Source organism: Fringilla coelebs (assembly GCF_963513975.1).
Source record: "Fringilla coelebs genome assembly, chromosome: 4".
Taxonomy (NCBI): domain Eukaryota; kingdom Metazoa; phylum Chordata; class Aves; order Passeriformes; family Fringillidae; genus Fringilla; species Fringilla coelebs.
In genome coordinates this window covers 3,255,451-3,280,449 of record NC_140032.1, presented here as the reverse complement: position 1 = coordinate 3,280,449, position 24,999 = coordinate 3,255,451, and the positions used below count along the sequence as shown (strand labels likewise).

At 47.3% G+C, this 24,999-nt stretch overlaps 1 protein-coding gene across 1 annotated transcript in view; it reads left to right on the top strand.

Moving 5' to 3' along the window:
* ADRA1D (adrenoceptor alpha 1D) overlaps window positions 1-23,259 on the top strand; it is a 44,347-nt gene extending 21,088 nt beyond the window's left edge. The window contains exon 2 of the mRNA XM_084204179.1: window positions 19,064-23,259. Within this exon, the coding sequence (XP_084060305.1) occupies window positions 19,064-19,632 (569 nt within the window). The 3' untranslated portion in view covers window positions 19,633-23,259. The remainder of the gene's footprint in view (window positions 1-19,063) is intronic.
* Window positions 23,260-24,999: the final 1,740 nt, after the last annotated feature.

Genomic DNA, 24,999 nt, shown 5'->3' with positions numbered 1-24,999 from the left:
ACATGGGAATTTCTGGCTGTCCTGATGTTATGAAACTGATTGCAGTGTGCAAATCTGCTTTTGCTGCTTTGTGTAATCCAGGCAGAATCTGCATCACTACAAGTCAGTTATCACTGAGGGAGAGGCTTTTCCATCCTACAGCAGTGCAAATACAGAGTGTGTGACACAAATTCACCCAAAATCCAATTCCTGATTAATACTTCAGCCTCTGCTGCCTCCTCTTTCCCAACTGCCCATTGCCCCAGTCTCATAAGTGATTTTTTTTTATCCCAGATTCCCATACACACAACACACACCTTCCCCCCTTCCAACATCCTCACCCTTCCAGCTGCCTGAGAATGTATCTGGGATCCCTGGAGCCTGTTTTAAATGGGTGTGCTGTTATCAAGGAAGGACTCTGAGCTGGCATTCCCATCTCTTTACCAGGTCAGGAATGGCATGTCAGCCTTTCATCTCTCCATGTTTTTCCCTATGCATGGACAAGGCCACATCTGTTCAGCAGCTTGCAGCTTTGCTTTCCAGAAGAGATTTTATTTGGATCCAGGATGACTCCAGGCTCAATTTCATGCCTGACAAGGAGCTTCTCCTTTTTTTCTCAGACATGGGCTTGATGGTGTTAGACAGGGTATTGATATTTTGTAGGTACTTTTAAGAGACAGTAAAGATGCCATCAGACATGGGCAAGCACAGCTCAGCTAATCTGAGCCTTTGAGCTGGGAGGACAGCAGAAAAAAAGAAATCCACCTGGAAAAACTCATCCCTAGAAATTTGTCATTGGGCAGCCACATGGCAGTTTGGAACTAAATAAGCCCCATGTTCATGGAAAATTCACCTGTGGAGTGAAGGGATTTGGGCCTTCCAGGTGTAACAGGAGGATCCAAAAACACTCAGGGGTGCAAGGGGAAACATCACCTCCAGATACCCAAGGTTAAAGGCAGAGGTGCCAAGCCTCAAATACTCTCTAATTTGGGGCCCATATACAGGAACAGGAGCCCAGACACATTTTTATTCACCCCAACACACACAGAGGCACATCCAGGTTTTAAGAGTTTGGTTCAGTGGGAAAAGCAACAGGTTTTTTATGCAGCACAAGAGTTGTGTGGCTGCAAGCAGTAATTACTGCCCTGCCTGGGGTCATGCCCTCTGGAATTCAGACCACAGCATCCCCCTGATGCTGTGTGGCCTGATAAATAATTGGGATTGGCACCCATTGGTGTGTGCAAGTGGAAGAGCTGGGATCCTGTGTGATCTCCTCTGGAGGCAGATGGCAGAAGGTCACTCTGTGTGCCATCAGGCTTAGCCCAACATCCAGGTACACTGGGAATAAACTGCATTTATTGAGGGCATCCTCAGCAGTGGTGGCTTGGGGACAGCAGGGACACGAGGCCAGGCCAGGCTTTGCAAAGCCCCTCAGAGCTGCAGCTGGCCCCTCAGCTCAGCACTCTGTTGTTGATTAGTTCTTATCTCTGTCACAGTCTCACAAACCCTGAGTTCTACAGCACTTCAACAAACTAAAAATGGAGCTGTATCTCTCTGTCTACAAGTTTTAAAGATAAACTGTCCAATTAAGAAAGGACACCTAAATTATTTTTACTCTTAACCCAACCACCCATGGCCTGCAATGTGAACTTTTTTATCCAATGACACAAAACCACCCAAACCCATGGAGAAGAAGTTGAAGAAGAAGGACCAGCCTCCACCCTAAAACCTCCATCTTGCTTTATATATCTATTACTAGATTCTAAACCCTTAAACTCTAAGTTTCCCACCCTGTGATATCACACATTTCTATTCAAACTCCACACCCACAATCCCAGTTCTGTCATTCCATTTTGGAAGCTTCTGCACAGCCTCAGGTCAATGCAGTGTTCTCCTGGGGGTCAGAGCCTGGCAGCACAGGGAGTCTGAAATTCTCAGCACCCAGGGTTCCAGCAGTGTGTGTGGTTTCTCAGGGCCTCGTGTATCCCCTGTCCAGCCACCCAGGATGAGTCTGGCACTGCAGCTCCAGCTGGAGAGCTGGCACTGAGCAATGTGTGTGTGCTTGCTGGCCTGCAGTGCTTGTGAAGATATTCCCTGAAAAAGAGCCATCTCCTTCTCTCCTAGCCCTGTGCTGACCTGCTTCCCAGGGACTGCTTTTCCACCTTCACACTCAGGCTTTTAGCCCATCTCTTCTGTATCTCATAATTGGCATCCTGGCCAGTTCATCATTTGTATTTCATTATTTTCTGAATATTAATTTTAGTTGAGAAAGTGGAGCGGCTCCAGCTCTCCAGTCTGACTGAGGAGAGCAGCCAGGTTTGGAAAGAACCATCCCTCAAGGATTCCCCTTACACCTTGCAGGTCCAGGGGACATTCACCCCAACTGAGCCACAGGGGGAACAGCTCAGGGAGAGGGATCCTGTGGAAGGAATGGAGAAACAAGGTTGTGACAGTGATTGCAGGTGTTCCAGGATGAGGGAAGAAATGAGAAAGTTGACTCCATGTTCAGAAGGCTTGATTTATTATTTTATGATATTTATTATGTTAAAACTATACTAAAAGAATAGAAGAAAGGATTTCATCAGAAGGCTGGCTAAGAATAGAAAAGGAATGAATAACAAAGGTTTGTCTCTGACAGAGACAGCCTGGACAGCTGGACTGTGATTGGCCATTAATTAGAAACAACCACATGAGACCAATCCCAGATCCACCTGCTGCATCCCACAGCAGCAGATAATCATTGCTTGCACTTTGTTCCTGAGGCCTCTCAGCTTCTCAGGAGGAAAAATCCTAAGGAAAGGATTTTTCATGAAACTTGTAGATGACACAAGGCGATCCCTTACCCACCTGCAGGAGAAGCAGTGCTGGTGATGGCAGCACTGGGATGGAAAAGCTCCCAGCCCCCAGTGCTGGATGGAGCTTACAGGGCTCCAATGCCACATAGCTGTCCCCAGAGCTGCAGGGCAGTTTCAGCATCTCCCAGAATCACCACAGAATGGTTTGGGCTGGAAAGGACCTCAAACATCATCCAGTGTCACCCCTTTCCATGGGCAGGGACCCCTTCCACCAGCCCAGGATGCTCCAAGCCCTTTCCAACCTGGCCTTGGGCACTTCCAGGGATCCAGGGACAGCCACAGCTTCTCTGGGCACCCTGTGCCAGGGCTGACCACCAAAAAAGAGAGGAATTTTTTCCAAATATCCAGTACTCTGAATGTCACATATTGATTTTTTTCAGCAGAACAAAAAAAAAGGAGCTTTAATGTTGCTGGGACCTGAATGGCTGCTCACATCTGGATCAGGGCTCTGCTCATGGCATTCACAAGGTCCCTGCAGACCTTGAGACCTGTGTCAGCAAGTGGCAGCAGCTTTCTTCGTGAGGAAGGGCCCAGAAAGGCCCCTGCAGTGCTTGTTTCTTCCCAGCTTTGTTTGCTCTGGGTAATTATTGCTGCACCAAAGGATATTAAGTCTGGACGTGAGAGCGCTGCTCTCAAATATCAACAGTGTAGTTCATTGTAATTAATTAAATGCTGACATGATCCCCCAACAAGCAAAACCTTCATTATGCTCAAATCAAACCCCCTGACACTGATGCTTGACTCACTGTCAGTGCCTCCAAGTGCAGTGGAATGCACAGAAATGCAGACACGTGTGGAACACAGGGAAAGATCTTACAGCAGGGAATAAAGGTCACTGCTACTCCTCATTAAAGCAGTTTCTGGAGCAGACAAGCAGTTTCTTAAAGAGTTCTTTCCCTTATCATGTCTGAAGTGTCAGGATAATTTTGACAACTCTTTTATATTCAAGACCCACCACGTTTTGGGATGGAGTTCCAAGGTTTGGAGGGACTGCTCTGACTGTCTGCAGTGATTCACAGACAACTGCAGCCCTAAGCACCTCATTCAATGATTTTTTTCAACTTCCCCATAACTCAAAGACAAGTTTTCCCCCTGAAGAGACATTCAGCATTAACTCAGAACTGCAAATAATGGAGAATCCCTGCCTCCAATTATGTTTTTCCCAATTGTTTTATATCCTCGCTATTACAAATAGCTGCTTTCTTCCCAGAGTAAATTTATCTAGCTAGAACTTCAAGCCATTAAATTTTTCTACCACTCTTGACTAGATTAAAGATATGTTTGCTGTCAGGAGCAGCTTCTCCTGTATTTCACCATGAAGTGTGAGCAAATCACTTCAGTTTCTCCTGGGTATGCAAATACATCAAAAGCCTTTAATCTCATAGTCTAAGTTTTCCAGACCTTTGTGTTGCCTTGTAGAGCTCCTCAGAGCGTTTTCTCTCTCCTTGGCTCCTTTTCTGCTCTGTGGGCACAGAAAAGGGATGTGATTTTCCATGTGAGTAACCTCAGTTTTTCAGTCTTTCTTGGTCTGGTTCACCTGCTCTCGTTCTTGGCATTTTATGATCTGATCATGAGTTATTTTCATAAATTCTCTGTGACATGTTGCTCCTAGGTGAATCACACCTGTCTTTTTGCCAACAGCCCTGACAGCCATTCTGTGAGGGAGGTGACTGTAAGAGCAAGTCATCCACTTGTTCCTGGAAGGAAAAAACATTCCTCCGATGAATCATTGAACCTGAATATTCGCACGTGCTGCTGCTCAGGATGAGCACAAATACTGACCCAGAACTGACATTATTGCTAATAGATTCAGTACTGGGGTTAATTCTGGGAACTCTCATGTTCAGAAGATATTTTTATGCTTAATGCCTGTGAGTTTTGTCAGAGTTCAGTGTGTAACAACCTCTAAAATCTGTGCTACAACCTTTATTTTAGGGATCATCACACGGCTCAGCTTCACACAGTAGTAGAGAATATTTAATTATGAATAGGTTGATAATATCAAAGAAGCAGGTCAGTGGTGTTGTCTGGGTCAGATGGCTTCAGTTGCCAGGGAATTTGCTCTTTTTGGATATCTGGAGGAAATTTGTAGGGGATCTGCATTGAAGGCAAGCTCAGTCCTGCCTGTCTCCTAACCCAGACCTAAATTCATCACACAGAGAGGGGACTGAACAGCTCTGCTCTAAGATCTTGTGACCAAGACACCCTGGGGACCAACTGGGACCCCCCCCAGTGTCCCCCAGTGTCCCCCCAGATTTTAGACAGCACTGCTGGTGGAAGTGCACGAGCAGAGCCAGTCATATATGGCATGGGGTTTTTGTTCCCTTGAAATAAGAACAAATCCAAGTGACCAAAGAGGGAGGTGGCAAGTCAGGAACTAGCTGGTGATGATGGAAAAAAGAGAGGATAATAATTTCCTGGGATTATTTCTTTCTTGATAAGGGCTGTCCACAAAAGCAGCACTTTTTCAAAGAGGGTTTGAAAGCCTACCTAGAGTCACTTGCCTGGAATGAGAAGTAAACCTGCAAAATTTGAATATCCAAGAGCTAATTAGGAATCAAGGCCATATCAAGGCAGGGAGAGTACCCATGTGCCACGTCTGATATTTCTGAGCAGGGAGAGAGGAGCATGGGAGCAAAGAGACTTAAATTTATCCAAGGAAAAGGTGGAAGAGAGGCAGACAGAATCTCATGGGCAGTACTCAAAGTGCCACGAAAATGGAATGCAAATCTTCATCCTTTCCCTTCAGGTTCCGAAATTAAAAAATAAATAGGGATAGGGCTGAGATGGAGCAGGAAGAATGTCAGTGGAGAGAGGGCCTCATTATCATAATGAGACACTTTGAGACGCTCTTCTCTCCTCAGCAGAGATCCCATTGCCCTGTGCAGGCATTTAAACCAGGAAAATGCAGCATGGTTTTTGCATTCCCTCTCCTGAAATACCTCCTTAAAACTCCCTGTGGCTGTAAAGCTCGTACAAAACCACTGTGAGGTAATGGTTCATCTGCTCCCACCTTTCTTGGTCCTTCCCAGCATCATCTCTGTGCTTGTCCCAGGCTCAGCTCTGTGGAAAAGACAAACAGGCAGCCAATTTTTACCTCTTCTTTCAAAACACGTGGCTTAAGTGCATCACTGCTGAATAACCAGAGAAGAGCAACCTGCTCTAGTGGTGCCATCCCTGCCCACGGCAAGGGGTTGGAATGAGGTGATCTTCAAGGCCCCTTCAAACCCAAACCATTCCACAATTCTGTGGTCACATCAGACAGATGTGACCTTCCCTGTGGAGGTGAGGGAAAGCACCAAGTCAGAGGGGTCCTTCACAGGCAATCAGTGCAGCATTTCACAGGAGAGTTTATCCCTTCAAGTTAAGGGCTTCAGGAACTGTTGGGAGTGATGAGGATGTTGTAATCTCACCGCTCCTGATATATTTTTGGAGCTCAGTTCCACTGACCCATTGTTTTCTGAGAGAGGGGGGAAAATGTCTCTTTTTGAAGTGCAATGTGTTTAGAGCTCCATATCAGCTGAAAAATGTCTTTCAGGGCTAGCAAGACACAGACCAACTCTTTGCTATCTCCCTTGAATATTTCCAGGTTGGGGCAAAAGACGGAAATATGGTTAGGGGGTTTAATTTTCCCTTCTTATCACAGGAAAAAACATCGAGAAAGAGAAAGTGAGCGATGAGAAACTGTGGATTTTTCCATGCAAAGTAAAGCCAAAAGGGCTGTGCCTTGGAGCCGACTGCGGAAACAGGGCAGGCGTTGGAGGATTTTCCCCTCCAAGCCTGAAAAGAAATAAGAAGCTGGCTGGCTGATCTTGAATAACCCCTCCTGAGCCTGCAAAACCAGCCACAGTTTTTCGTCAGAGCTGAAAATACCCACCTCCCCCATCCTTTTTGCCTCCCCCCACCCTTTCCTCCGTGACGCCACGGTGCGGCTCTCTGGAGGATGCTGTCCAGCATCCATCAGAGCTGGCAGCCTTGGGAGGGGACACGGGCTGCAGTGCCAGGCTCCACTGACGTCCTGTCTGCCCAGTGCTGGTACAAACAGAAAAGCCCTGGGGGCTGGCACGGTGGAAATGTGCCGAGGAAGCTCCCACACTTCCTCTTGATATCGCGTTTTCCCAACGCCGACATCCCGACGTTCTCCCCAACATTCCCAGCCATCAGCCACCACCATGGCTCACTGTAGGGTCCTTCCAGACCAGGGGTGTCACCTCTCTTGGGGTGCTGGCCACACTCACCCACCCCAGTGAGTTCTGCTCACCCTGAGCTTCAAACTGAAGTCGGGATTTGCGCGTTTTGCGCTGGGTTCAATTTTTTTTTCGCTGAGCTGGGTTGGTCCCAATGAAAAATTGGCTTTTTCCTCTGTGCAGCGCAGATCTGGCCTCGCTGTACATAAAATGCCATGTGTTCCCAGCAGGATTCAGCCCTTCCAAGGCCTACCCTGCAGCCAAATCTGATCTACATATTTACGAGCTTGTAAACAGGACGGGGCGGGTGAGTTCACATTCTTAGAAAACCAAGTGCAGAGAAAAGAACTTCTGAGTTGGAAAAACAAAGAGTGGTCTTGGGCCCAACCCAGCAAACACAGTGGTTTTTCCATGACTTGGATGGCTTGCTTGAGAATCATTCCCCTCCATTCCTTTTCCACAGGATTTCCCAAGCTTACCTTTTCATTTGGGAAAAAAAATTACACATTCCCAATGTTTCTGAGCAGAGTGGAGGAGGCAGCTTGATAGAAAGAAAAGGGACATTTTATCTTGGAGGTGAGTGGAAGCCAGACTTGTGTTTGCAGAAGCCACCAAAGAACAACAGTTCCTTGCAAAGGGCAGTTTAAGAAAGGTGTTAAAAGGAGTTGAACAGCAACTGGAGGTCTCACCACAAAGTACCACTCCCAATAAATGCAAGGAGTAGTCTGGAACTGTAATTCCCAAACCGTGCTCTCCAGATCCTGACAGTCCATGAAGGCCTGGTAAATGGCTCATGGAAAACTAGAGTATAAGGGAGCCAGCCAGCAAGAAAATTTGAGGATTAACAGTTTGTCATGGAATCATGGAATGGGTTGGGTTGGGTTGGGTTGGGTTGGAAGGGACCTTAAAGATCTCATTCTAGTCCTGGGCAGGGACACCATCCACTATCCCAGGTTGCTTCAAGCCCTGTCCAACCTGGCCTTGGACACTTCCAGGGAAGGAGCAGCCACAGCTTCTCTGAGGAAGTGGTTCCAGAGCCTCCCCACTTTCTGAGAAAAGAATTTCTTCCTGGTAACTCATCTAAATCCCTCCTCTTCCAGTTCAAGAACATTTTCCCTCATCTTATCACTGCCCCTATAAAATCAATGCCTGTTGTTGGATTTTTGCCCATGAGACATTCTACCTCTGGCTTATCCCTGCTGAGATGGCAGCAAGGCAGCATGTCTGTAAATGTTTCCTTTCCCCAAGCTGGTGATCCTGGCTGTGCTTCCCCACGGTGTGCTCAGGGAAGAGATTCCCAGGCTCAGGCACAGCACGAGCTCAGGATGCTCCAGTTTGGAGCACGGAGAGCCCCTGGAATGCTCCTCTCTGAGCAAGCTCTGCACTGCCCTGGAGGGAGCTTAGCAACCCCACAAGGCCATTGTGTTCGTTCAGATCCCGAGCCAGATGGAAATTTTCTTTTTAAAGGCTGCCCCGAGCGTGTTTCCTCTGTGAGCCATCCCAGCACGGAGCTCAGCTCAATCCAACATCAGCACATGGATCCCAGTCTCCTTCCTGCTCAGACAGCAGGACAAGAGCTCTTGACATGCAGCTCGGTTGCCCTGACTTTTTCCTTCTCTCAGGAGACTTTTTTTTCCTTCATTTGCATCTGGTAAATAAGAACCTTCCTGATATCTCCCTTTGGATTTGCCAGACTGGTCAGTCTTGTCTTTATCTTTTTTTTTTTCATTAATTTTATTTATGTCCTTTTGCTGAGTCCCATGATTCTAAGATTTGTTTTAAGCTCCCCTCTGGGGCAGGCTATTTTTTGTGAGTCAGGCTATTATTTGTGAATCAAGGAGCAGGGAGTTGGACACACATATATCTTTCCCAAGCATAAGGAACACTGCAAAAATATTACCTTTAAGGGAGTCTGTACTAAAAGTCAGATGTCAAACACCTACATCTTCATCTTCCTTTTAATTTTGTGATTAATTTCAAAGTCCATCTTTCAGTTGACAACGCTTTATTCAGCACTGTCTGTGTCCTGAATCTGCTGCCCAGGCCTTCTTCTTGGAGGATGAAACAAGCAGCCAAAAAGGCAATTTCAGGGCAGTGTTGAAGTGAGTTGGATGGAGCAGAATGATTTGAGGATATGGGTTGGAATTAGATGGTCCTCAAGGCCCCTTCCAACACAAACCATTCTGTGATTCTGCCATGAAAGCCTTAACCATTTAAAAGATTTATTACAGAGTTTGGTTTGCAGTATCCAAGCCCAGATCTGGTTTCAGAAATTTTCTCCTGTCCCTCTGCTTAGTCCTGCCTGGGTAGAGTCCACAAAGCTCCTGTTAAAAATCAAGAAGCAGGGAAAACTTATGGAATCACAAAATATCAGGTTAGAAGGGACCTGAAGGAACATCTGGTCCAACTTTTCCTGGCAAAAGCACAATCTGCTCAAGATGGTCCAGCATCGTGCCCAGCTGAATCTCAAAAGTGGAATCCACCACTGCCCTGGGTAAATTATTCTGATGGCTGATGGTTGTCATGGTGAAAAATTGTGTGCAATAGAAATATCCCCAGGAGTAACTTGTACCCCTCATCTTTTCCAGGTGACTCCTTGTGAAAAGGGAGCCACGTTTTTTTTTGTAGCCACACAGCGATAAAACCTCCCCGTGAGCCTTCTTTTAGCGAGCTCAGTTCTCTCAGCTTTTCCTCACATGGCAGCTTCCCAGTGCTTGGATCATCGTCCTGGCCACTCTCTGGACCCTCTCCAGCCTGCCCACGTCTCTTTTGCCTGGTGGGGACCAAAACTGAACACACTGAGTAGAGTGGGACAACTTCTTCTTCATCTCTGCTGGTGATGCTCATGTTGATGCAGGTCTTCCTGGGTGGCCCCTGCTCCTGAAGTGTCCACTTCCTCATTCTCTTTGGCATTGATGCCTCAGGTTTTGGCTTTTATATTTTTCAGATGCTGTGCTGCTTTAGTGTGTGGGTCTGGGCTTCATATCAGAGGATGGTGAGCTCTGTGCACAGAGCAGGGAGACAAAACAATTCCTGCTCCAGCTGGGCACCAAGGACAAATGATCCAAATCTCAGCCCAAGAGCACAAACCCTGTGGGCTGGAGAGAGAAAAACAAGCAGGGTGGGACTTCATAAAGCTATAATTGGACAATGAACTCCAAGATGCAAATGGAGCAGAACTTCTCAAAGTGAGAGACCTTGTGACCTGTTGTGCATTTTGGGACCATTTTGGTTCATCTTGGGTGCAGCCCTGGCTGGGCTCTTGTGCTGCCCAAGGTGCATCCATTGAGGCCTCTAATAAATCCCTACTTTATTCTTTACCTCCATCTAGTCTCCATTCTAGGTCAGCCTTTACAAGGCATCAGTATCATCAGGAAAATTCACCAGATCCCATCATCCATCCACCTCACTTTGGAGGTGTTAAACACTTTGGAGATGTTGGGAGCAATATCGATCCCACTGCTGACAGGCTGCTTCTTTGGGAAGAAGCTTTTTACCCCCTCTCCCTGGGTGTGCCCTGTCAGCCAGTTCCCCACCCGCTGCACAGACCATTTTTCCAGACCAAAGTGCATCAGTTTCTCCAGAAGACTTTCCACTTTCCATGTGGAAAACCATATGGAATACCTTGGAGAAATCCAGTCAGGCAAGATGCACCACTCAGGGCTTCTTTTGTGCAGGCACAGTCTCTCCTTACAGACCTTGGTATCAACCCATCTGCAGTACCAGGCCACAATTCCTGAGTTATTCCTTTGTTTAAAACATGACTTTCTTCTTTAGACATCCCTCATGAAATATGGAATGTGGTGTGTTCCCTGCAGGGCAAGAAGGTTTTGTGCATGGGACATCCAGGTCTTTGGAAGGAGGATGCAATGGATGAAATGACATTCTGGGGATTTGCAGATGATGATTTCAGCTGTGAGTCCCCAGGTGAAGGGTCAGTGCCCTCCCAAGAAAGATGGTATATAAAAGGATTTGGATACAAGAAAGAGAAAGGATAAAAGAAAGATGGAGAGACTATTTACAAAATCATGGAGTGACAGGAAAAGGGAGATGCATTCTATTGAAAGAGAGTAGGTTTAAATTGGGTATTAAATTAAATTCTTCCCTGTGAGGGTGGTGAGGCCCTGGCACAGGGTGCCCAGAGAAGCTGTGGCTGCCCCTGGATCTCTGGAAGTGTCCAAGTCTGGATATTGGGGCTTGGAGCCCCCCCAACCTGGGCTAGTGGAAGGTGGAACCTAAATGATCTTTCAGGTCCTTTCTAACCCAAACTATTCCCTGATTGTATGATTGAACCTTCTTTGTACCCCCTTGTTGTTTTTTGGTTTCTTTTTTTTACTTTTGTTGAGGTTGGGATTGAAGGTACTCGAGATGATAGTTTGTGTTTAGACTTAGGTGTTTATTATTTCTTATCTATGTTATAGTTTCACAGCAGTGAGTTCTGTAGTCTTTTATTAACAATGTACAAAACGGTTAACTATTTTTTGTTATAAGGTCTTTTAAGGTTAAACTATTTAATTAAGAAATTACACATAAATTATTTTTACTTTTAACTTAATAACTAATTACTTAAAGTCTTCAATGAGGACATTTTTGTCTAGTCACAAAATATTACTTACATTTATGAAGAAGAAGAAGGAAGAAGAAGGTAAAGAGGAATAACTGGTTTCTGCTCTAAAACTTCTATTTTGTTTCATATATATTACTATATTTTAAAACTCTAAGTCCCTCTCACCTCATATCAAAAGATCACATTCTCAGTAATATTCAGCAAATTACAAAGTTTAGCTACAACTTGCTCAGGAATCAAACTAAGAGCAGCTATACTGTCAAAAAAAAAAAAAAAAAAAGGGAAAAAAAGCCAGTTTATGATCTCAAGCCCCTGGAGCAAGAGCTGTAGAGCAGAGCAGAGTAAATACTTCACAGGATCTTGCCCAAAGCCTGTCCCCCGTGGTCCTGCAGCATAACTCCTGCCTTGTGAAGCTCAGGATCTGTGGCAGAGCAGGGGGGCTGTGTGGCAGCCCACCAGCCTGGATCTGCAGTGTGGAGCAGGAGCTTTGCATTCCCTGCCCTGTGATGTGGCACCAGGGCATCTGGAGGTGGTTTAGGGAGCAGAGTCTGCTGGGGCAGTGCTGGGGGGCTGCAAAGTCAATTCCTTTTATTTTTTTTTTGAGGATGGGTTTGTTCCCTGGACCAAATTCATCTGGAGGGGTCTGGCTGGATCACGCTAAGCGAATTAGCGCCGTTCACAATTCCTGAAATTAGTTGTGAAGTTTCTGCCAGGGAGCAGTGTAGAGGAACCTGTGTGGCTTTTCACTTCACCTTCTGCTGAAATTCTTCCTGTGATCAAAGTCTGTCCCACACAGGGGAGAAACTGGTGCATGGGAAGCTTTGGCAACTTCTCAGAGAGCACCAGCCCACCGGATGATCATGACATGGGGGTGAAACCCACCAGGAATAACCTTGGATGAGCCAGGAGTCTGAGTCCAGTCACCTGAAACCTGCTGTGATCCCTCTACCCCGTGGCTTACACTCAGAAGGAGAGAGATCTCTCCATTCTCATCACAAAATTTGCCCTCTAAGCCAGTGACTGTAAGAGGAGCCCCAGGACCTGCTCAGGTGCCTGAACTCAGGCAGGTGATTCACACAAAAACCACACTTTTCAGGAAATTTGATGCCTCATCAACATCCTCACATCAATTACTCACACCAGTGGTCCGAATTCCCAGGATTACTCTGAGATCATCTCCAATTTTTGAGGGGAATAAAGGGTAATTTTGGTCAAAGTCCTACTGATGTGCAGCACCTTAGAGAAAAGTTTTGGGACATCACTAGGACCATACTCCTAAATGTTGGGAGATGGGTTTGGGGGCAGTGAATCTGACAGTGAATGACCAGAGCAAGGCTTTGATTCATTATCCTCATCTTGCTGACACACAAACTATAGTATTTGCAGGGATCCCCAATGAGGGGAGAGAAGGATGCATTTGACTGCATCTTATTAGAAGGTTAATTAATTACTTTATTATGCTATATTACATTATGTTACATTATATCTAAACTGAATTTTCTAAGAACTCAGCTCTGCACACAGCTGCCCAGAACCTCATGACTGTCAGCCTTCAGTCCCAACACACACACACACACCTGGCCCTGATAGGCCAAGGAAACAAAACACCATCACTTTGGGTAAATATTCTTCCTATTTTGCACAAACACAGGCACAGCAAATGATAAGAATTATTTTTCCTTTCTCTGAGGTTCAGAGAATGTGAATCCCAGAAATATTCTTGGGAAGAACTGTGCCTTGCTTTTCTCTGGGAAGAGAAACGTGGCGACACAAACCACACTCAGACCTCACATTTGAGATCCTGCTTGAGAGTATTGGTGCTTTTCAGAGCCCTTGACTGGTTCCCCCTCCCCACAGGACCCACACACCAGGTTTGGCACGGCCAGGGGCTCTCCAGGAGCACCTCCCCAACCGTGACCTGGGACAAAACACTGCCTGGAAGGTCAGCAGTGCTCAGGGGAGTGGTGGCTCCTCCTGCTTCTCTTTGGGCCAGACCAGGATGCACCAGCTGGACTCAGGCAGCAGAGAGACAAGCAGGCAGCTCACTGGGGCTTTCATGGGGAAGCTGCTGCTTATCTGTGACATTGTTTATGGGGTTGGCTGCAGGGCTGACAGGCCTGAGGAATTCCACCCGATATCCCAATGCCATCGTCCTCCAGGGAAAATGCTTGAGTGGCTGTGAACACGCTGTCCTCCTCCCCAGGCCAAGCAGCTCTTGGATCCATCCTAGCAGGGCAGTGAACTCCCTGATCACCCCAAGGCACACCAAGGAGGTGTTAACCCTCTAGGGACCCTGATATGCCTACAAATACCCAGTGGAGGTGGCTAATAGGGAGCAGAGGAGGAGGCTGGGAAGGACCAGTGGGAATCTGAGTCCCACCACTGGGAGAATCCTTGCTGAAATCCAGCCCTTTCTCCCACAGCTTGGCAGCTGCTCCAGGGAGGTTGTCCCTCATGGGGGCCTAGGAAGGAGCTGGCAAGGAGAGATGCGAGCTGGTATTGAGCAGAAAGGGGCAGCTCATGATTCTTTTAATTTACTTTGTGAGAGTCAGGAAAAAAAAAAAAAAAGAAGGAAGAGAGCGTGGGTCAGTTTAGGCTGGATACAAGGGAAAGGTTTTTGAATATGAAGGTGGGGAGCCCTGGCAGAGGGTGCCCAGAGAAGCTGTGGCTGCCCCTGGATCCCTGGAAGTGTCCAAGGCCAGGCTGGACAGGGCTTGGGGCAACCTGGGCTAGTGGAATGAAATGGGCTTTATGATCCCTTCCAACCCTTCCATGGTTCTCTGACTTCCTTTGGCCAGGAGGACCCACAGTGAGCAGCTGTGGTACCTCCTGTGCCAGGGCTTTTTCTCCATCCAGCTGCAGTTCTTCTGCCTAGCTGCTCTGATACCTCCCAAGGCAGGTCTCAATCCCCTCCTGAACCTCTGAGGCACGTCCAGGAGAAGCTCAGGTGATGGCACACCTGTGCCCACCACAGTCCTAATCCTGCAGATGGATTTCTGGAGCTTCCTAATCCTGCAGATGGATTTCTGGAGCTTCCTAGCTCAGAAACAGAGTGGTTCACACATTGGTAATTTAATTTTTTTTTTTTTAATTTTCCATGATTTTGGCCAATCAATTTTTACCTCCTGCTTGCAGGGACATCCACAGCTGAGCAACCTGCTGTGAGATGAACCATGTCCTCTTCTTAGCTGCTCACCTGCCACCTCCTGTGGAAGGTCTCACCTTCCCTCTCCTGTAAGGCCCAGCTCTCCAAAAGCTATTTTTTTGCAAGCCCATTCCTGGTACAAAGCCCACACCAAGCAACAGCAACACCTTTATCAGGGTTGAGCAGTCCTGCTGGTCCTTGCATTTCCAAGCTGGGACATGACTTTGTCCCTTTTTCTTCCCACCTGCTCCCACATCTGCAGCATTCCTGCTCCATGGACTATTCAGGACATGCTGCAAAGCAGGGACCTTTTACAACAAAGATGCCCTTGCCAACTAAGCCTGCTCATGAATTCTGGCTGTACACTGGGAGCCAGGGCCAGAATTTAGATTGGACTGGCTCCATTTGCATTGGTGCATTTGGCTCTTTTTTTTTTTTTTTTCCTTGTTTTGCTTTATTTTTTTGAGGGCTGAACGCTGGGGCCAGCAGCTCTGAACAATCCAAGTGATATCACCTTCCAGTGAGTCATGGGGAGGGCAGGGTGGAGAAGGGCAGGCGAGGAGAGATCATGAGATTGTGTTAGCTCAAACAACCTGAAAAAAATGGGATATGTGTTTGGATTCATGGAGGGCAGATTGCATCCACTGCCACCCACCACAGAGCATCACAGTTTTGGGAAGTATGCCCGTGGCTCCAGGGATTTTTACCTGCCTGGTTTTCCCCAAATATGAGCATGGTGACATTAACAAGCAATAACAGATTTTATAAAAAGATATGAGCACACACTTTATTGGCTCGACTTCTGCATCACCAAAAAACTGAAGCTCAGTCTTCAGATCATGTTTAGTCTGTAACTTCAGTCGCTTTGCAAGCTGCAAGCAGGCTTTTCCTGAGCTCACCTGCAGCCTTCTTAATTTCTGAATGGTCCTGAAGATAATTATTTAGGGTTACAACAGGACATACAGCCTTTGCCCTGACCCAGCTCTGTCAGATTCAGGTCTTGCAAGATGTGGGATAATCTTTTTATAAAATGATGGAAGGAATAAAGTTCCAAATGGACTGTTAAAACCCCAGCACTATTATTACAAATCCTGATGGATGTCCCTAAGGTGGGTGTCACCATCTCCTCCTCCCTCACCCCATGAGGTGTTGAGCTGGATGCCCAGGAGAGGAGCCCAGAGGGTGGATTTTGAGTGCTCAGCAAAAGCTCCTCTTTAAACAAGACCAAATTTCCTGTTGGACTGTGATACAGATCCTACAGAAATCATGATTCCTGTTCTTTGATGTTGCCCTGTAGTGGCCTTGATGTTTTTGGGGCCAGATCACAAAAAATTGCTCTTACACCGAAGTAACAGACTGAAGTGCTGGTGTATCACTCTGTGTTGCTATTGCTCATCTTTTACTCACATTTCTGAACCTTGGACACATCCTTCTGTGTTTCCTGAGCTCTTCAAGTGTCCATCACTCAGTACTGACTTTCACCTATTTATATAGAAATTGTCACAAAGCCCAGCCCAAAACCCCTCAAAGTCTTGTTGCATATTCAAGTGCATGAAAGCAAGAGCTGATTTCTTAGATTTTTTACTCATTCCCTAAAAAAACTCCTCAAGTGCTCATTTGTGCAGCCTCCCAGTGCCCTTCAGAAGATTCTGATGCTCCAGCATAGGCAGAGGAGCTGTTCTGGGGATTCCCTGCCCAGTTCTGTTCATCCCAGGGTGAGGAAATGAGGAAACTGTGGCTGCACTCAGGACACGTCCCTTCCCAGGGGCACGCTAATTTGCATAGTAATGAGGATGCTAATGGGCCCCTTGTCTTCATATGTACACAAGGTTCTGGCTGGGTGAAAACCAGCCAGAGTTGAAATTCAGAGAATTCATAGCTTCTTTTCCTTTTCAATTTGTGTTTTCTATCTGGATGCAAAAGACAAAGCACATAGTACAGAAACTGCATTGTGCCCTGAACTGCTAAACACCAGATAGAAATTATTATTTTAGCAACCATCCGGCTGTTTAGGCAAGCACCAATCTCTTAAGTAGCCTGGCTCAAGCAGTAATTACCAGTTGAATTTAAAAAGAGACCCTTCTTTTATTTGCTTTGTTGCCATAGTTTTTTGTTTTCTTTTCCTCTCTCTTGAAGCTAAAAAAAAAAAAAAATGCTCCACAGAGCTGCAGCTCCTCTGAGAACCCAGAGCACGCTGCAAAGGGAGTTCACAGCAACACTGTGAGGAGTAGTTGATAATTAACCCTCTCTCTGTGGGGAAACTGAGGCAGGGAACCTCTCCCTGACAAGGGAACAAGCAGGGTTGCATGTTCAGTGAAGTCCTTCATCTTCCTGGGTCCCATTTCCTGACACATCCACGGTTCTGTAGGTCCAGGGGGGTGGGCTGGGGGCACAGTGAGAAAGGGAGATGGTCAAAGCCCTGGTGGGATGGAGACTGGAGATGTATGGAAGGCAAAGGGGGATGGCCCCAGCACCCCTGGGGTGGTTCAGAGCTCCCTGGCTGTCACTCAGGGAGATGTTTCTGGTGGGGTTAAAATCAAAACTGGTGATTCCAGCAGCCCAGAGCCAACCTGGAAATCTCAGCACTGTCCCCAAGAGAATAAATTCCTTTTATCTGAAACCAAGGTGGGGTCACTGCCTCTGCAGAAGGAGTCAAGGGAGCTGACAGGGAAGGTGGAGACAGACTATTTATGGGGCCATGGAGTGACAGGACACAGGGAACAGCTCCAGACTGACAGAGGACAGGGATGGATGGGAGATTGGGAAGAATTTCCTCCCTGTAGGATGGTGAGGCACTGGCACAGGGTGCCCAGAGCAGCTGTGGCTGCCCCTGGATCCCTGGAAGTGCCCAAGGCCAGGCTGGACAGGGCTTGGAGCAGCCTGGGCTGGTGAAGTGTCCCTGCCCATGGCAGGGGGTTTGGAACAAGATGATCTTTCAGATCCCATCCAACCCAAACCATTCCACAATCATTGCTCCATTCAAAGCCACCAGCAGCAGCTGCTCATTCAGCTGCAAATGCCTTCATTTCCAGGAAGGCCCTGAGCCTTCCCAGCACAGAGATGTCAGTCCTGCTCACTGTCCTTATTCCATGCCCCCTTCAGCCGCACTGACAGCCAGCCTGAGCTCCTGCCTGCCTTGGGTGTGCCTTCAGCAGGTATTTCATCTGCCTTGCCTGCCAAGCCACCATGAAATGCTGGGATGTGTCTGTGTCCTCCCACATACCCGTGGTGGAGCTGCCCACATACCCAATGTTGAGTCTGGCTGGAATTTCTCCACTTTTTAGGGATGGGTGTACAAAAGCTTTGCTGGAACCAGTTCTCTGAGCTTCTGGAGGATGGTTTTCCTCCAGCAAACAGCCTGGGGAGATTTTATGTAGTGTCAGTCATGAATTTCTGGCTCCTGGCACCTGTTTTACTGTTTTGACACCAGGCTTAGGAGCGCAGGGGAAAATAATAATGATATCTGGAGTTAATGTTATTTACTAAAATACAAATTAACGCTCAGTCACATGGTGGCATGATTTGTCATCTGGAGCTAAAATTAAAAGAAATTAAGGCTGAGTCAGAAAGTTATTTCAGATCCAAGCGGGGAATGCTGTTCTGAGGCCATGTGGGAGCAACACTGACATCTTCTGGCTCGAAAAAAAAATATATCTCCAGCTTTTTCACTGAGAAAACCACTGGGAAACTCTGCAAAAACCTAAGGAGGGACTGGGTGGACAAGAGTGTTTTAAAGTACCCAGGACAAGCTTTGGGGCAGTGGATATTATTCTGAGCCCACTTTAACAGCCCCCCTAGCATCACCACAGAATCTGAACAGAGTGTGACACTGATGGGCCATGAGAGGAGGAGGCGAAGGGGTGTTGCTCTTCTCTCAGTGCAGGTGACAGGGCTGTGGCCATACTTTTATGCTGAAGTCATTAAGTCTGGAGGCAGTAAATAACTTGAAAGTCACGTTCCACTAGGCCAGGTTGCTCCAAACCCCATCCAACCTAACCTTGGACAGTTCCAGGGGTGAGGAGACACAATTTCTCTGGGAAACATGTTCCAGGGTCTCACAACCACCCTACCATCAGCCTTTTCTACACATCTCACCTCTTCCAGCCTGGATTGACCACCAGCTTTGCGACTGACACTACATAAAAGCTCCCTGGGCTGTTTGCTGGAGGAAAACCATCCTCCAGGAAGCTCAGAGAACTGGTTCCAGCAAAGCTTGGCCATAACTTCCCAAGAAAACTCACCTCCTGGTCACCCCACGACACCTTATCGCCCTTACTCCGCCACATCCTTCCACTTCCTCTAACCATGTCCCTTTCAATCTCTCCCCAAGGTTCTTTCTTCCCATCCCTGAAGCCCTCAGAAATCGTCTTCAAGATCATCTTCTGGCTGGGGTACTTCAACAGCTGCGTGAACCCCATCATCTACCCCTGCTCCAGCAAGGAGTTCAAGCGCGCGTTCATCCGGCTGCTCAAGTGCCAGTGCCGCCGGCGGCGCCGGCCCCTCTGGAGGGTCTACGACCACCACTGGAGAGGAGCCTCCATCAACAGCTCGGTGCAGGACTCAGAGACAGACCTACGGCCCAGGATTAACACCCTGAACAGCTCCTTCATATTTAACTCCTCCTTCCAGGAGAGAGGCGCTAAGAGGCGAACGCTCAGCTTCAAGGGCTGGAAGATGCTGACGCCTTTCCAGAAGCCGGCGTCCACGCAGCTGAAGGAGAAGATGAACAGCCTTTCTAACAAAATTCGGGGGGGCTCCAGCAAAGGGGGGGCCACAGCCACCTACAAGACAGAGGTGGAGTCTGTCTCGATTGGGATCCCTCATGATTTCACAGAAACCATCGACTACCAAACCCACGACTTAACAGACTGCTGTGGGCTGAGAGAAACAGATATTTGAAGCCTCTGGGGCAGCTGTCGATGGTTTCTTTAGAGGTTGTGGCAGAGACATGGAGGGATACCACCTGTGGGTCTGTCAGGCAGGCTGGAAGCAGTGATCAGGTATTAAATGCAGTTGCCCAAAGGTTGTCCAAGCGTCCCCCACACGGAGCTCAGCCCCTTCTGTGGGGTTATGGGCTCCTCAAATTAGAGCCAGTGGCATATCCCATTCTAACGAGCCACAGCAGGAGGAGAAGGTGTGGATATGACCTTAGGGCAAGAGCTGTCTCCTCTGGTGGCTGGTTGTCTTTGGCTTTGGAAGAAGCTGTGCAATCAAGGGAAACCAGGATGTCTCCTTTGCCTTAAAAACACCACCGTGAAATCTAATGGAAAGGTTGAATCCCAAAAGTTGCCAACCCTGCCTTAGCACCTGTGGTCATGTCTCCATCCAGAGGCAGCAGCCAGGAAGGACACTGCCAAGCAGGAGCTGGCAGCTGATCCTTTCTGTGGGTGGGTTGGGAGCTCGGAGGTCCTGAACAGGACATCCAGAGGAGGCCTTGGCTTTGGAGGGAGAGCAGACTGAGGTATTCCCAAGCAAGGTGGAGGGATCCCAGCTCTCAGTCATCATCTCTGCAGCGGCCACAGCTTTGGCCCTTCCACATCACCTGGTTTTAGGCCAGAGGGGTATTCCAGATGTGTGCACTGTTGCCAGGGGGTGTGCAGGTCTCTCTCCTCTAATTCCATCCTGTGAAGCATTTTGCATTTCAGTTTCCAGGGAAACACTTGCAACCCACCTTGCTTTAGTGAACATCCCTCTGTGACACACAGAGAAACCAGCTCCTTTTGGTGTCAGTCACCCCCAAACCTTCCTGTCCCCTTCTTTGCTCTCGTTATTTTTCTCAAAAAATGCAGGATGAAAATGCATCCCAGGGGCTTCACTCAGGACAACAGCCTCAAGTTGTGCCAGGGAAGATTTAGGCTGGATATTGGGAAGAATTTCTTCACTCAAAGGGTGGTCAGGCACTGGACCAGGCTTCCCAGGGCAGTGGTGGAGTCACCATCCCTGGAGGTGTTTGAAAGACCGCGAATGTGGCCCTGGAGGAGGTGGTTTGATGGTGAATGGGTGGTGCTGGGTTGATGGTTGGATTCCAAGAGGTCTTTTCCAACCATAATGATTCTGTGGTTCTGTAATGTGGGTCCTCAGCCAGCCTGTGCTGTGGCTCAGGAGAGGTGGGATGGCTGAGGTGGGAAGTTTGCAATTCCACTGCCCCTAGAGTCCAAGCTGAAGTGGAGCTGAGGTGCAGCTGGAGCTCACTCAAGTCGAGGGATCTCCCCAGTCAGGGTCACACTCATCATCCTTCTCCCAAGGCACTTCCCACATGCTTCATGCATCAAACTTCTGGTGGCTGCCAACGATTGCCTTGGTTGTGCCAAGAGTAATGACAATTAAAGTGGATTTTCCCCTGCTCACAGTCCCAGAATGTGGACACCACAGCCTTCCCCAGGAGACTCCAGGAGCTGAAGCCATGGCAAGCCCACCCTGACCAGGCAGCTCAGGAAATGGTCACCCAAACTCTACTTGGCCATGGATACTTTTGAAACCAGCCACTGGTTTCAGAATTCAGAGGGGTTTAATCAGATTTCAGATAATGAGCCCCAAGGAGCGACCATCAGCGTAAGCCATGAGCGGGAGACACGCAGGTGATGGAGGCAGAGGAGGGATCTGAGGTGAAGAGCCCCAAGGCAGGGAGCTAAAGAACAGGAGTGGGAAGTCCTGAGGGGTAGAAACATGTCCTGGATGGAAACTGCTCCACATCAGCACTGCCCCTCAAACCCTTTCATGGAAGTGCCTGCAGCACATCTGGCTCATCCCACACAGGGTGGCTGCCAAAGGAAGATTAAAGGCTGCCAGGCACAGCAAGGAGAATGTCACCTTTCTTTCTGATGTTCTGATTTGCTTTAAAGGAGAACAGAACAGGGGAAAGTTGGAATTTTTTTTATTTTTTTACTCTTTTGTGCAGTGCATATCGGGACAAGATATCTGGAGCTCACCCTGTCTCAACACCCTTTACTTGATGCAGGACAAACTGGACCAATTATTGCACAAATACCAGCAGATTTTGTCCAGATATTTTCCTCCCAGCAGCAAACCCCAGCACTTACACTGAACTCAGACTCACAACCACCTGCACGTTCTCCAGCTCTGCAAAACCAGCCTGAGGTTTCCAGCTCTGCTCTACCAAAGCAGGGGACTTCCCAACACCCCATGGGAGCTTCTGTGGGGAATTAATTTTTTTTCCCCAGTTTATTTGGCTTTGAAGGGAAGTGAGACCTTACAGTGATGATGGGGTGGCACAAAAAGTCATTCTGTGGTGTGAGGACTGCAGCTGCCGCTGGTTTCCTGGGTGTTTTTGGGATCCTGATGGGAAGCACTGGGGATGTGGCAGAGAAGGAACCAGGGAGAGGACACCCATGACCAGACAGACAGACAGACAGACATACACACACACTTCACTGTGTTTATATAAATGTGTCATTCCCAAAATACCAGGCATTCTCCTACAAATGGGCAAACATCCCTCTATAAATGAACATTTAGCAAATGCTGGCAAGCAGTGCACTCCCATAAATGTGCTGGTATTACTGCTTACACTTCTCCCTGATCTTTTCAATATAATTTTTCTTTTTATTTTTTTTTCCAATATTGAAATATTTATATTTACAGCCTCCAGCCCCTTGAAAGCTTTTTGAGAAGGATAAAAGGATTAGTCTGGAGGTTTGCTGCCTGTCCATCCCAAGTCTTTACAGACCTACAAGGCAGAAAATAAAGTCAGTTTAAGCACACACATGCCACACACACACACATGAATGCCCAAATTCTGGCTCACTTACTCACTGTGTTTGATCTGGACCCAGGAGATGCCCTGGAAGGAGCTGTAGGAAAGCCTTGAGCTCTGCTGTGCTGCATTCAGGAAAAATTCTTGGTTTTCACCCTGCTTTCATTTGGCATCTTGCATCAGAAGCTGTGCCAGGACTGGACTCTGAGGCTGCTCATGCAGAGCTTCATTTAGAGGAGACAGGGCTGTCTTTGCTGGCAGGGAGGAAGGAAAAGCTTTCATGAAATATGACCTGAGTGTCTGGAATTGAGCATTTCTCCTTAAATCCCCTAATTTCCAAGCTCCCACAAGTTTGGGAAAACGGGCTCAGCCTTTCAGGAGGTAAATTCAGTCCCATCCCACAGATTTCCCTGGATCCACAAGGGTGTGACCAGCTGAGGGAATGGCCCTGCTCCAGCAAGTTTTCCAGGCAGGCCATTTCCCCAAGCACCTGAGTTATCCATCAGATCCCACCTCATTGCACTGGCTCTGTGTCACAATTGCATTCTCAGACCTTGCTGCTCCAAGGAACCAAGGGTTGGGGGTGGAAAACGAGTTTTTGTGTCACTGGACTCTCCCAAGTCCACGAGGGAAGGAAGGTCCCTGCCAGCCTGAGCTGGGCTGCAGCTGGGTTGCATTACTATTGTTTACAGTGTGTATATAAGTGTACATTTTCTTTAGCAGAACGTTGGAATTTTTTATGTATAGATTTTTATTTTTCATCCCCAGATGTATTTATTAGCCGGAGTTATTTCTGTTTTGTGTTTCAGGTTCTGCCAGATTGATGTAAGCTCTATGAAACAGAATGCACATATTTTTGTTTGTTTGTACCAAATACATGCACAAACCTGTCTAAAACGTTGCTGTAAATTGTTGCTGTGTCTGATTTTTAAAACAAGGGTTATAGGGGATGAAGGAGGGAGGAAGAAAAGCCTGAAAATTATCCACTCTTGCTTATTTCTCTAAGACATTTTTTTGCAATTTCACAGGGATAATCTTTCCCTCTTGGAAGAATTAATGATAAAAGCAAGTCAGGAGAGAACACTCTCAGTTTCTTGACACACAGGCAGGAAGGGATGGCACCAGCCACATCTAGAGAGCAGGTTTGGATTAGATATTAGGGAAAAATTCTTCCCAGCCTTTCTGGTGAGACCCTGGCACAGGGTGCCCAGAGCAGCTGTGGCTGCCCCTGGATCCCTGGAAGTGCCCAAGGCCAGGCAGGACAGGGCTTGGAACAACCTGGGACATTGGGAGAGGTTCCTGCCCACGGCAGGGGGTGGAATGAAATGAGCTTTAGGGTCCCTTCCCACCCAAACCATTCTAGGATTCTTATTTATATGATGCATATCTGAGATTGGGAAGGGAAAGGAAAAAGGGAAAATCAAAAGGAGATCTAGCATGAAGACACTGGATCAATATTTGATAGCAGTCAGAGGTGAAAATTATTCAAATTATTCTCCATTTGAAGAAATGGAGACTGGAAGAGATTGAGAATGACCTTGAAAATATCTTTCCACCTCTGAATATGTGTGATTTGACTCCTGCTTGCTTTTGGGATTATTCAGTTCAAAAAGGGTAGAATGGATTTCAAATGGACCAAAGTTACAGGACAGTTTCCATCCAGGGAACATTTAAATCAAATGGCACTCTGATGACTGAGAATCCAGGTCTGTAAAACCAGGAGTGCTGGGGAGAAGACAAGCACTGAATGTTCACTGCCTCTCATGGTGGCATCAAACCCAATTATCAAAATGAACCCAGTGAGTGAGGTAATTCTTCTCATGGCTCATTTTTGAAGGGTGCAACTCATCACCACGAGATATTGCATCTGTCTGCAGGGGTTAGAACAGCAATTAGGTGCCTTGGTGACAGATAAACCCATCAAGGGCATTATATAATCTCTGAGCTGAGAAATCCCTGAGGCAGCAATTGCTGTCAGCTGGGAGGATATTTCTAGGGATATTTCACTGTTGGCTTTTTATTTTTTTTCCCTCTATCCCTTCTGAATTTTAGAATTCAGAGAGGGGACTCAGAAAGAGCCAGGCTCTGGGAAGGTCCAGCCCTCTCTGTGTCCCTTCCCTCTGCACACTGGCAGCCCATCCATGCCAAAATTTCACCCTGCATTTCCCTGCCCACAGGCAAAAATAAGGGAAACAAAAAAAATGGAAAATTCAAGTTTAGTCCTAAATGGACATCACGTCATCAAGGTCAAAAGATTTTGCCATCCCTGTGCACCAGTTCCTGCTGGGAAATTTATTTTGCTACTCAGAAATTGAAAAGCAGCCCATCAATAAAAAGACTTTTACAATCTTTTAGCAGGACAGAGATTGTAGCTGGGGCTGGGAGAATCCCCAGAGGTTTCCCAAGAAACTTCAGCCATCCTGGGCAAAGGTTTGGGGGATTTTCTGGGACCCCCATCGGTGGAAGGAATGATGAATCTGACTCCATGTTCTTAGAAGGGTAATTTATTATTTTATGTTACTATATTATATAAAAGAATACCATACTAAACT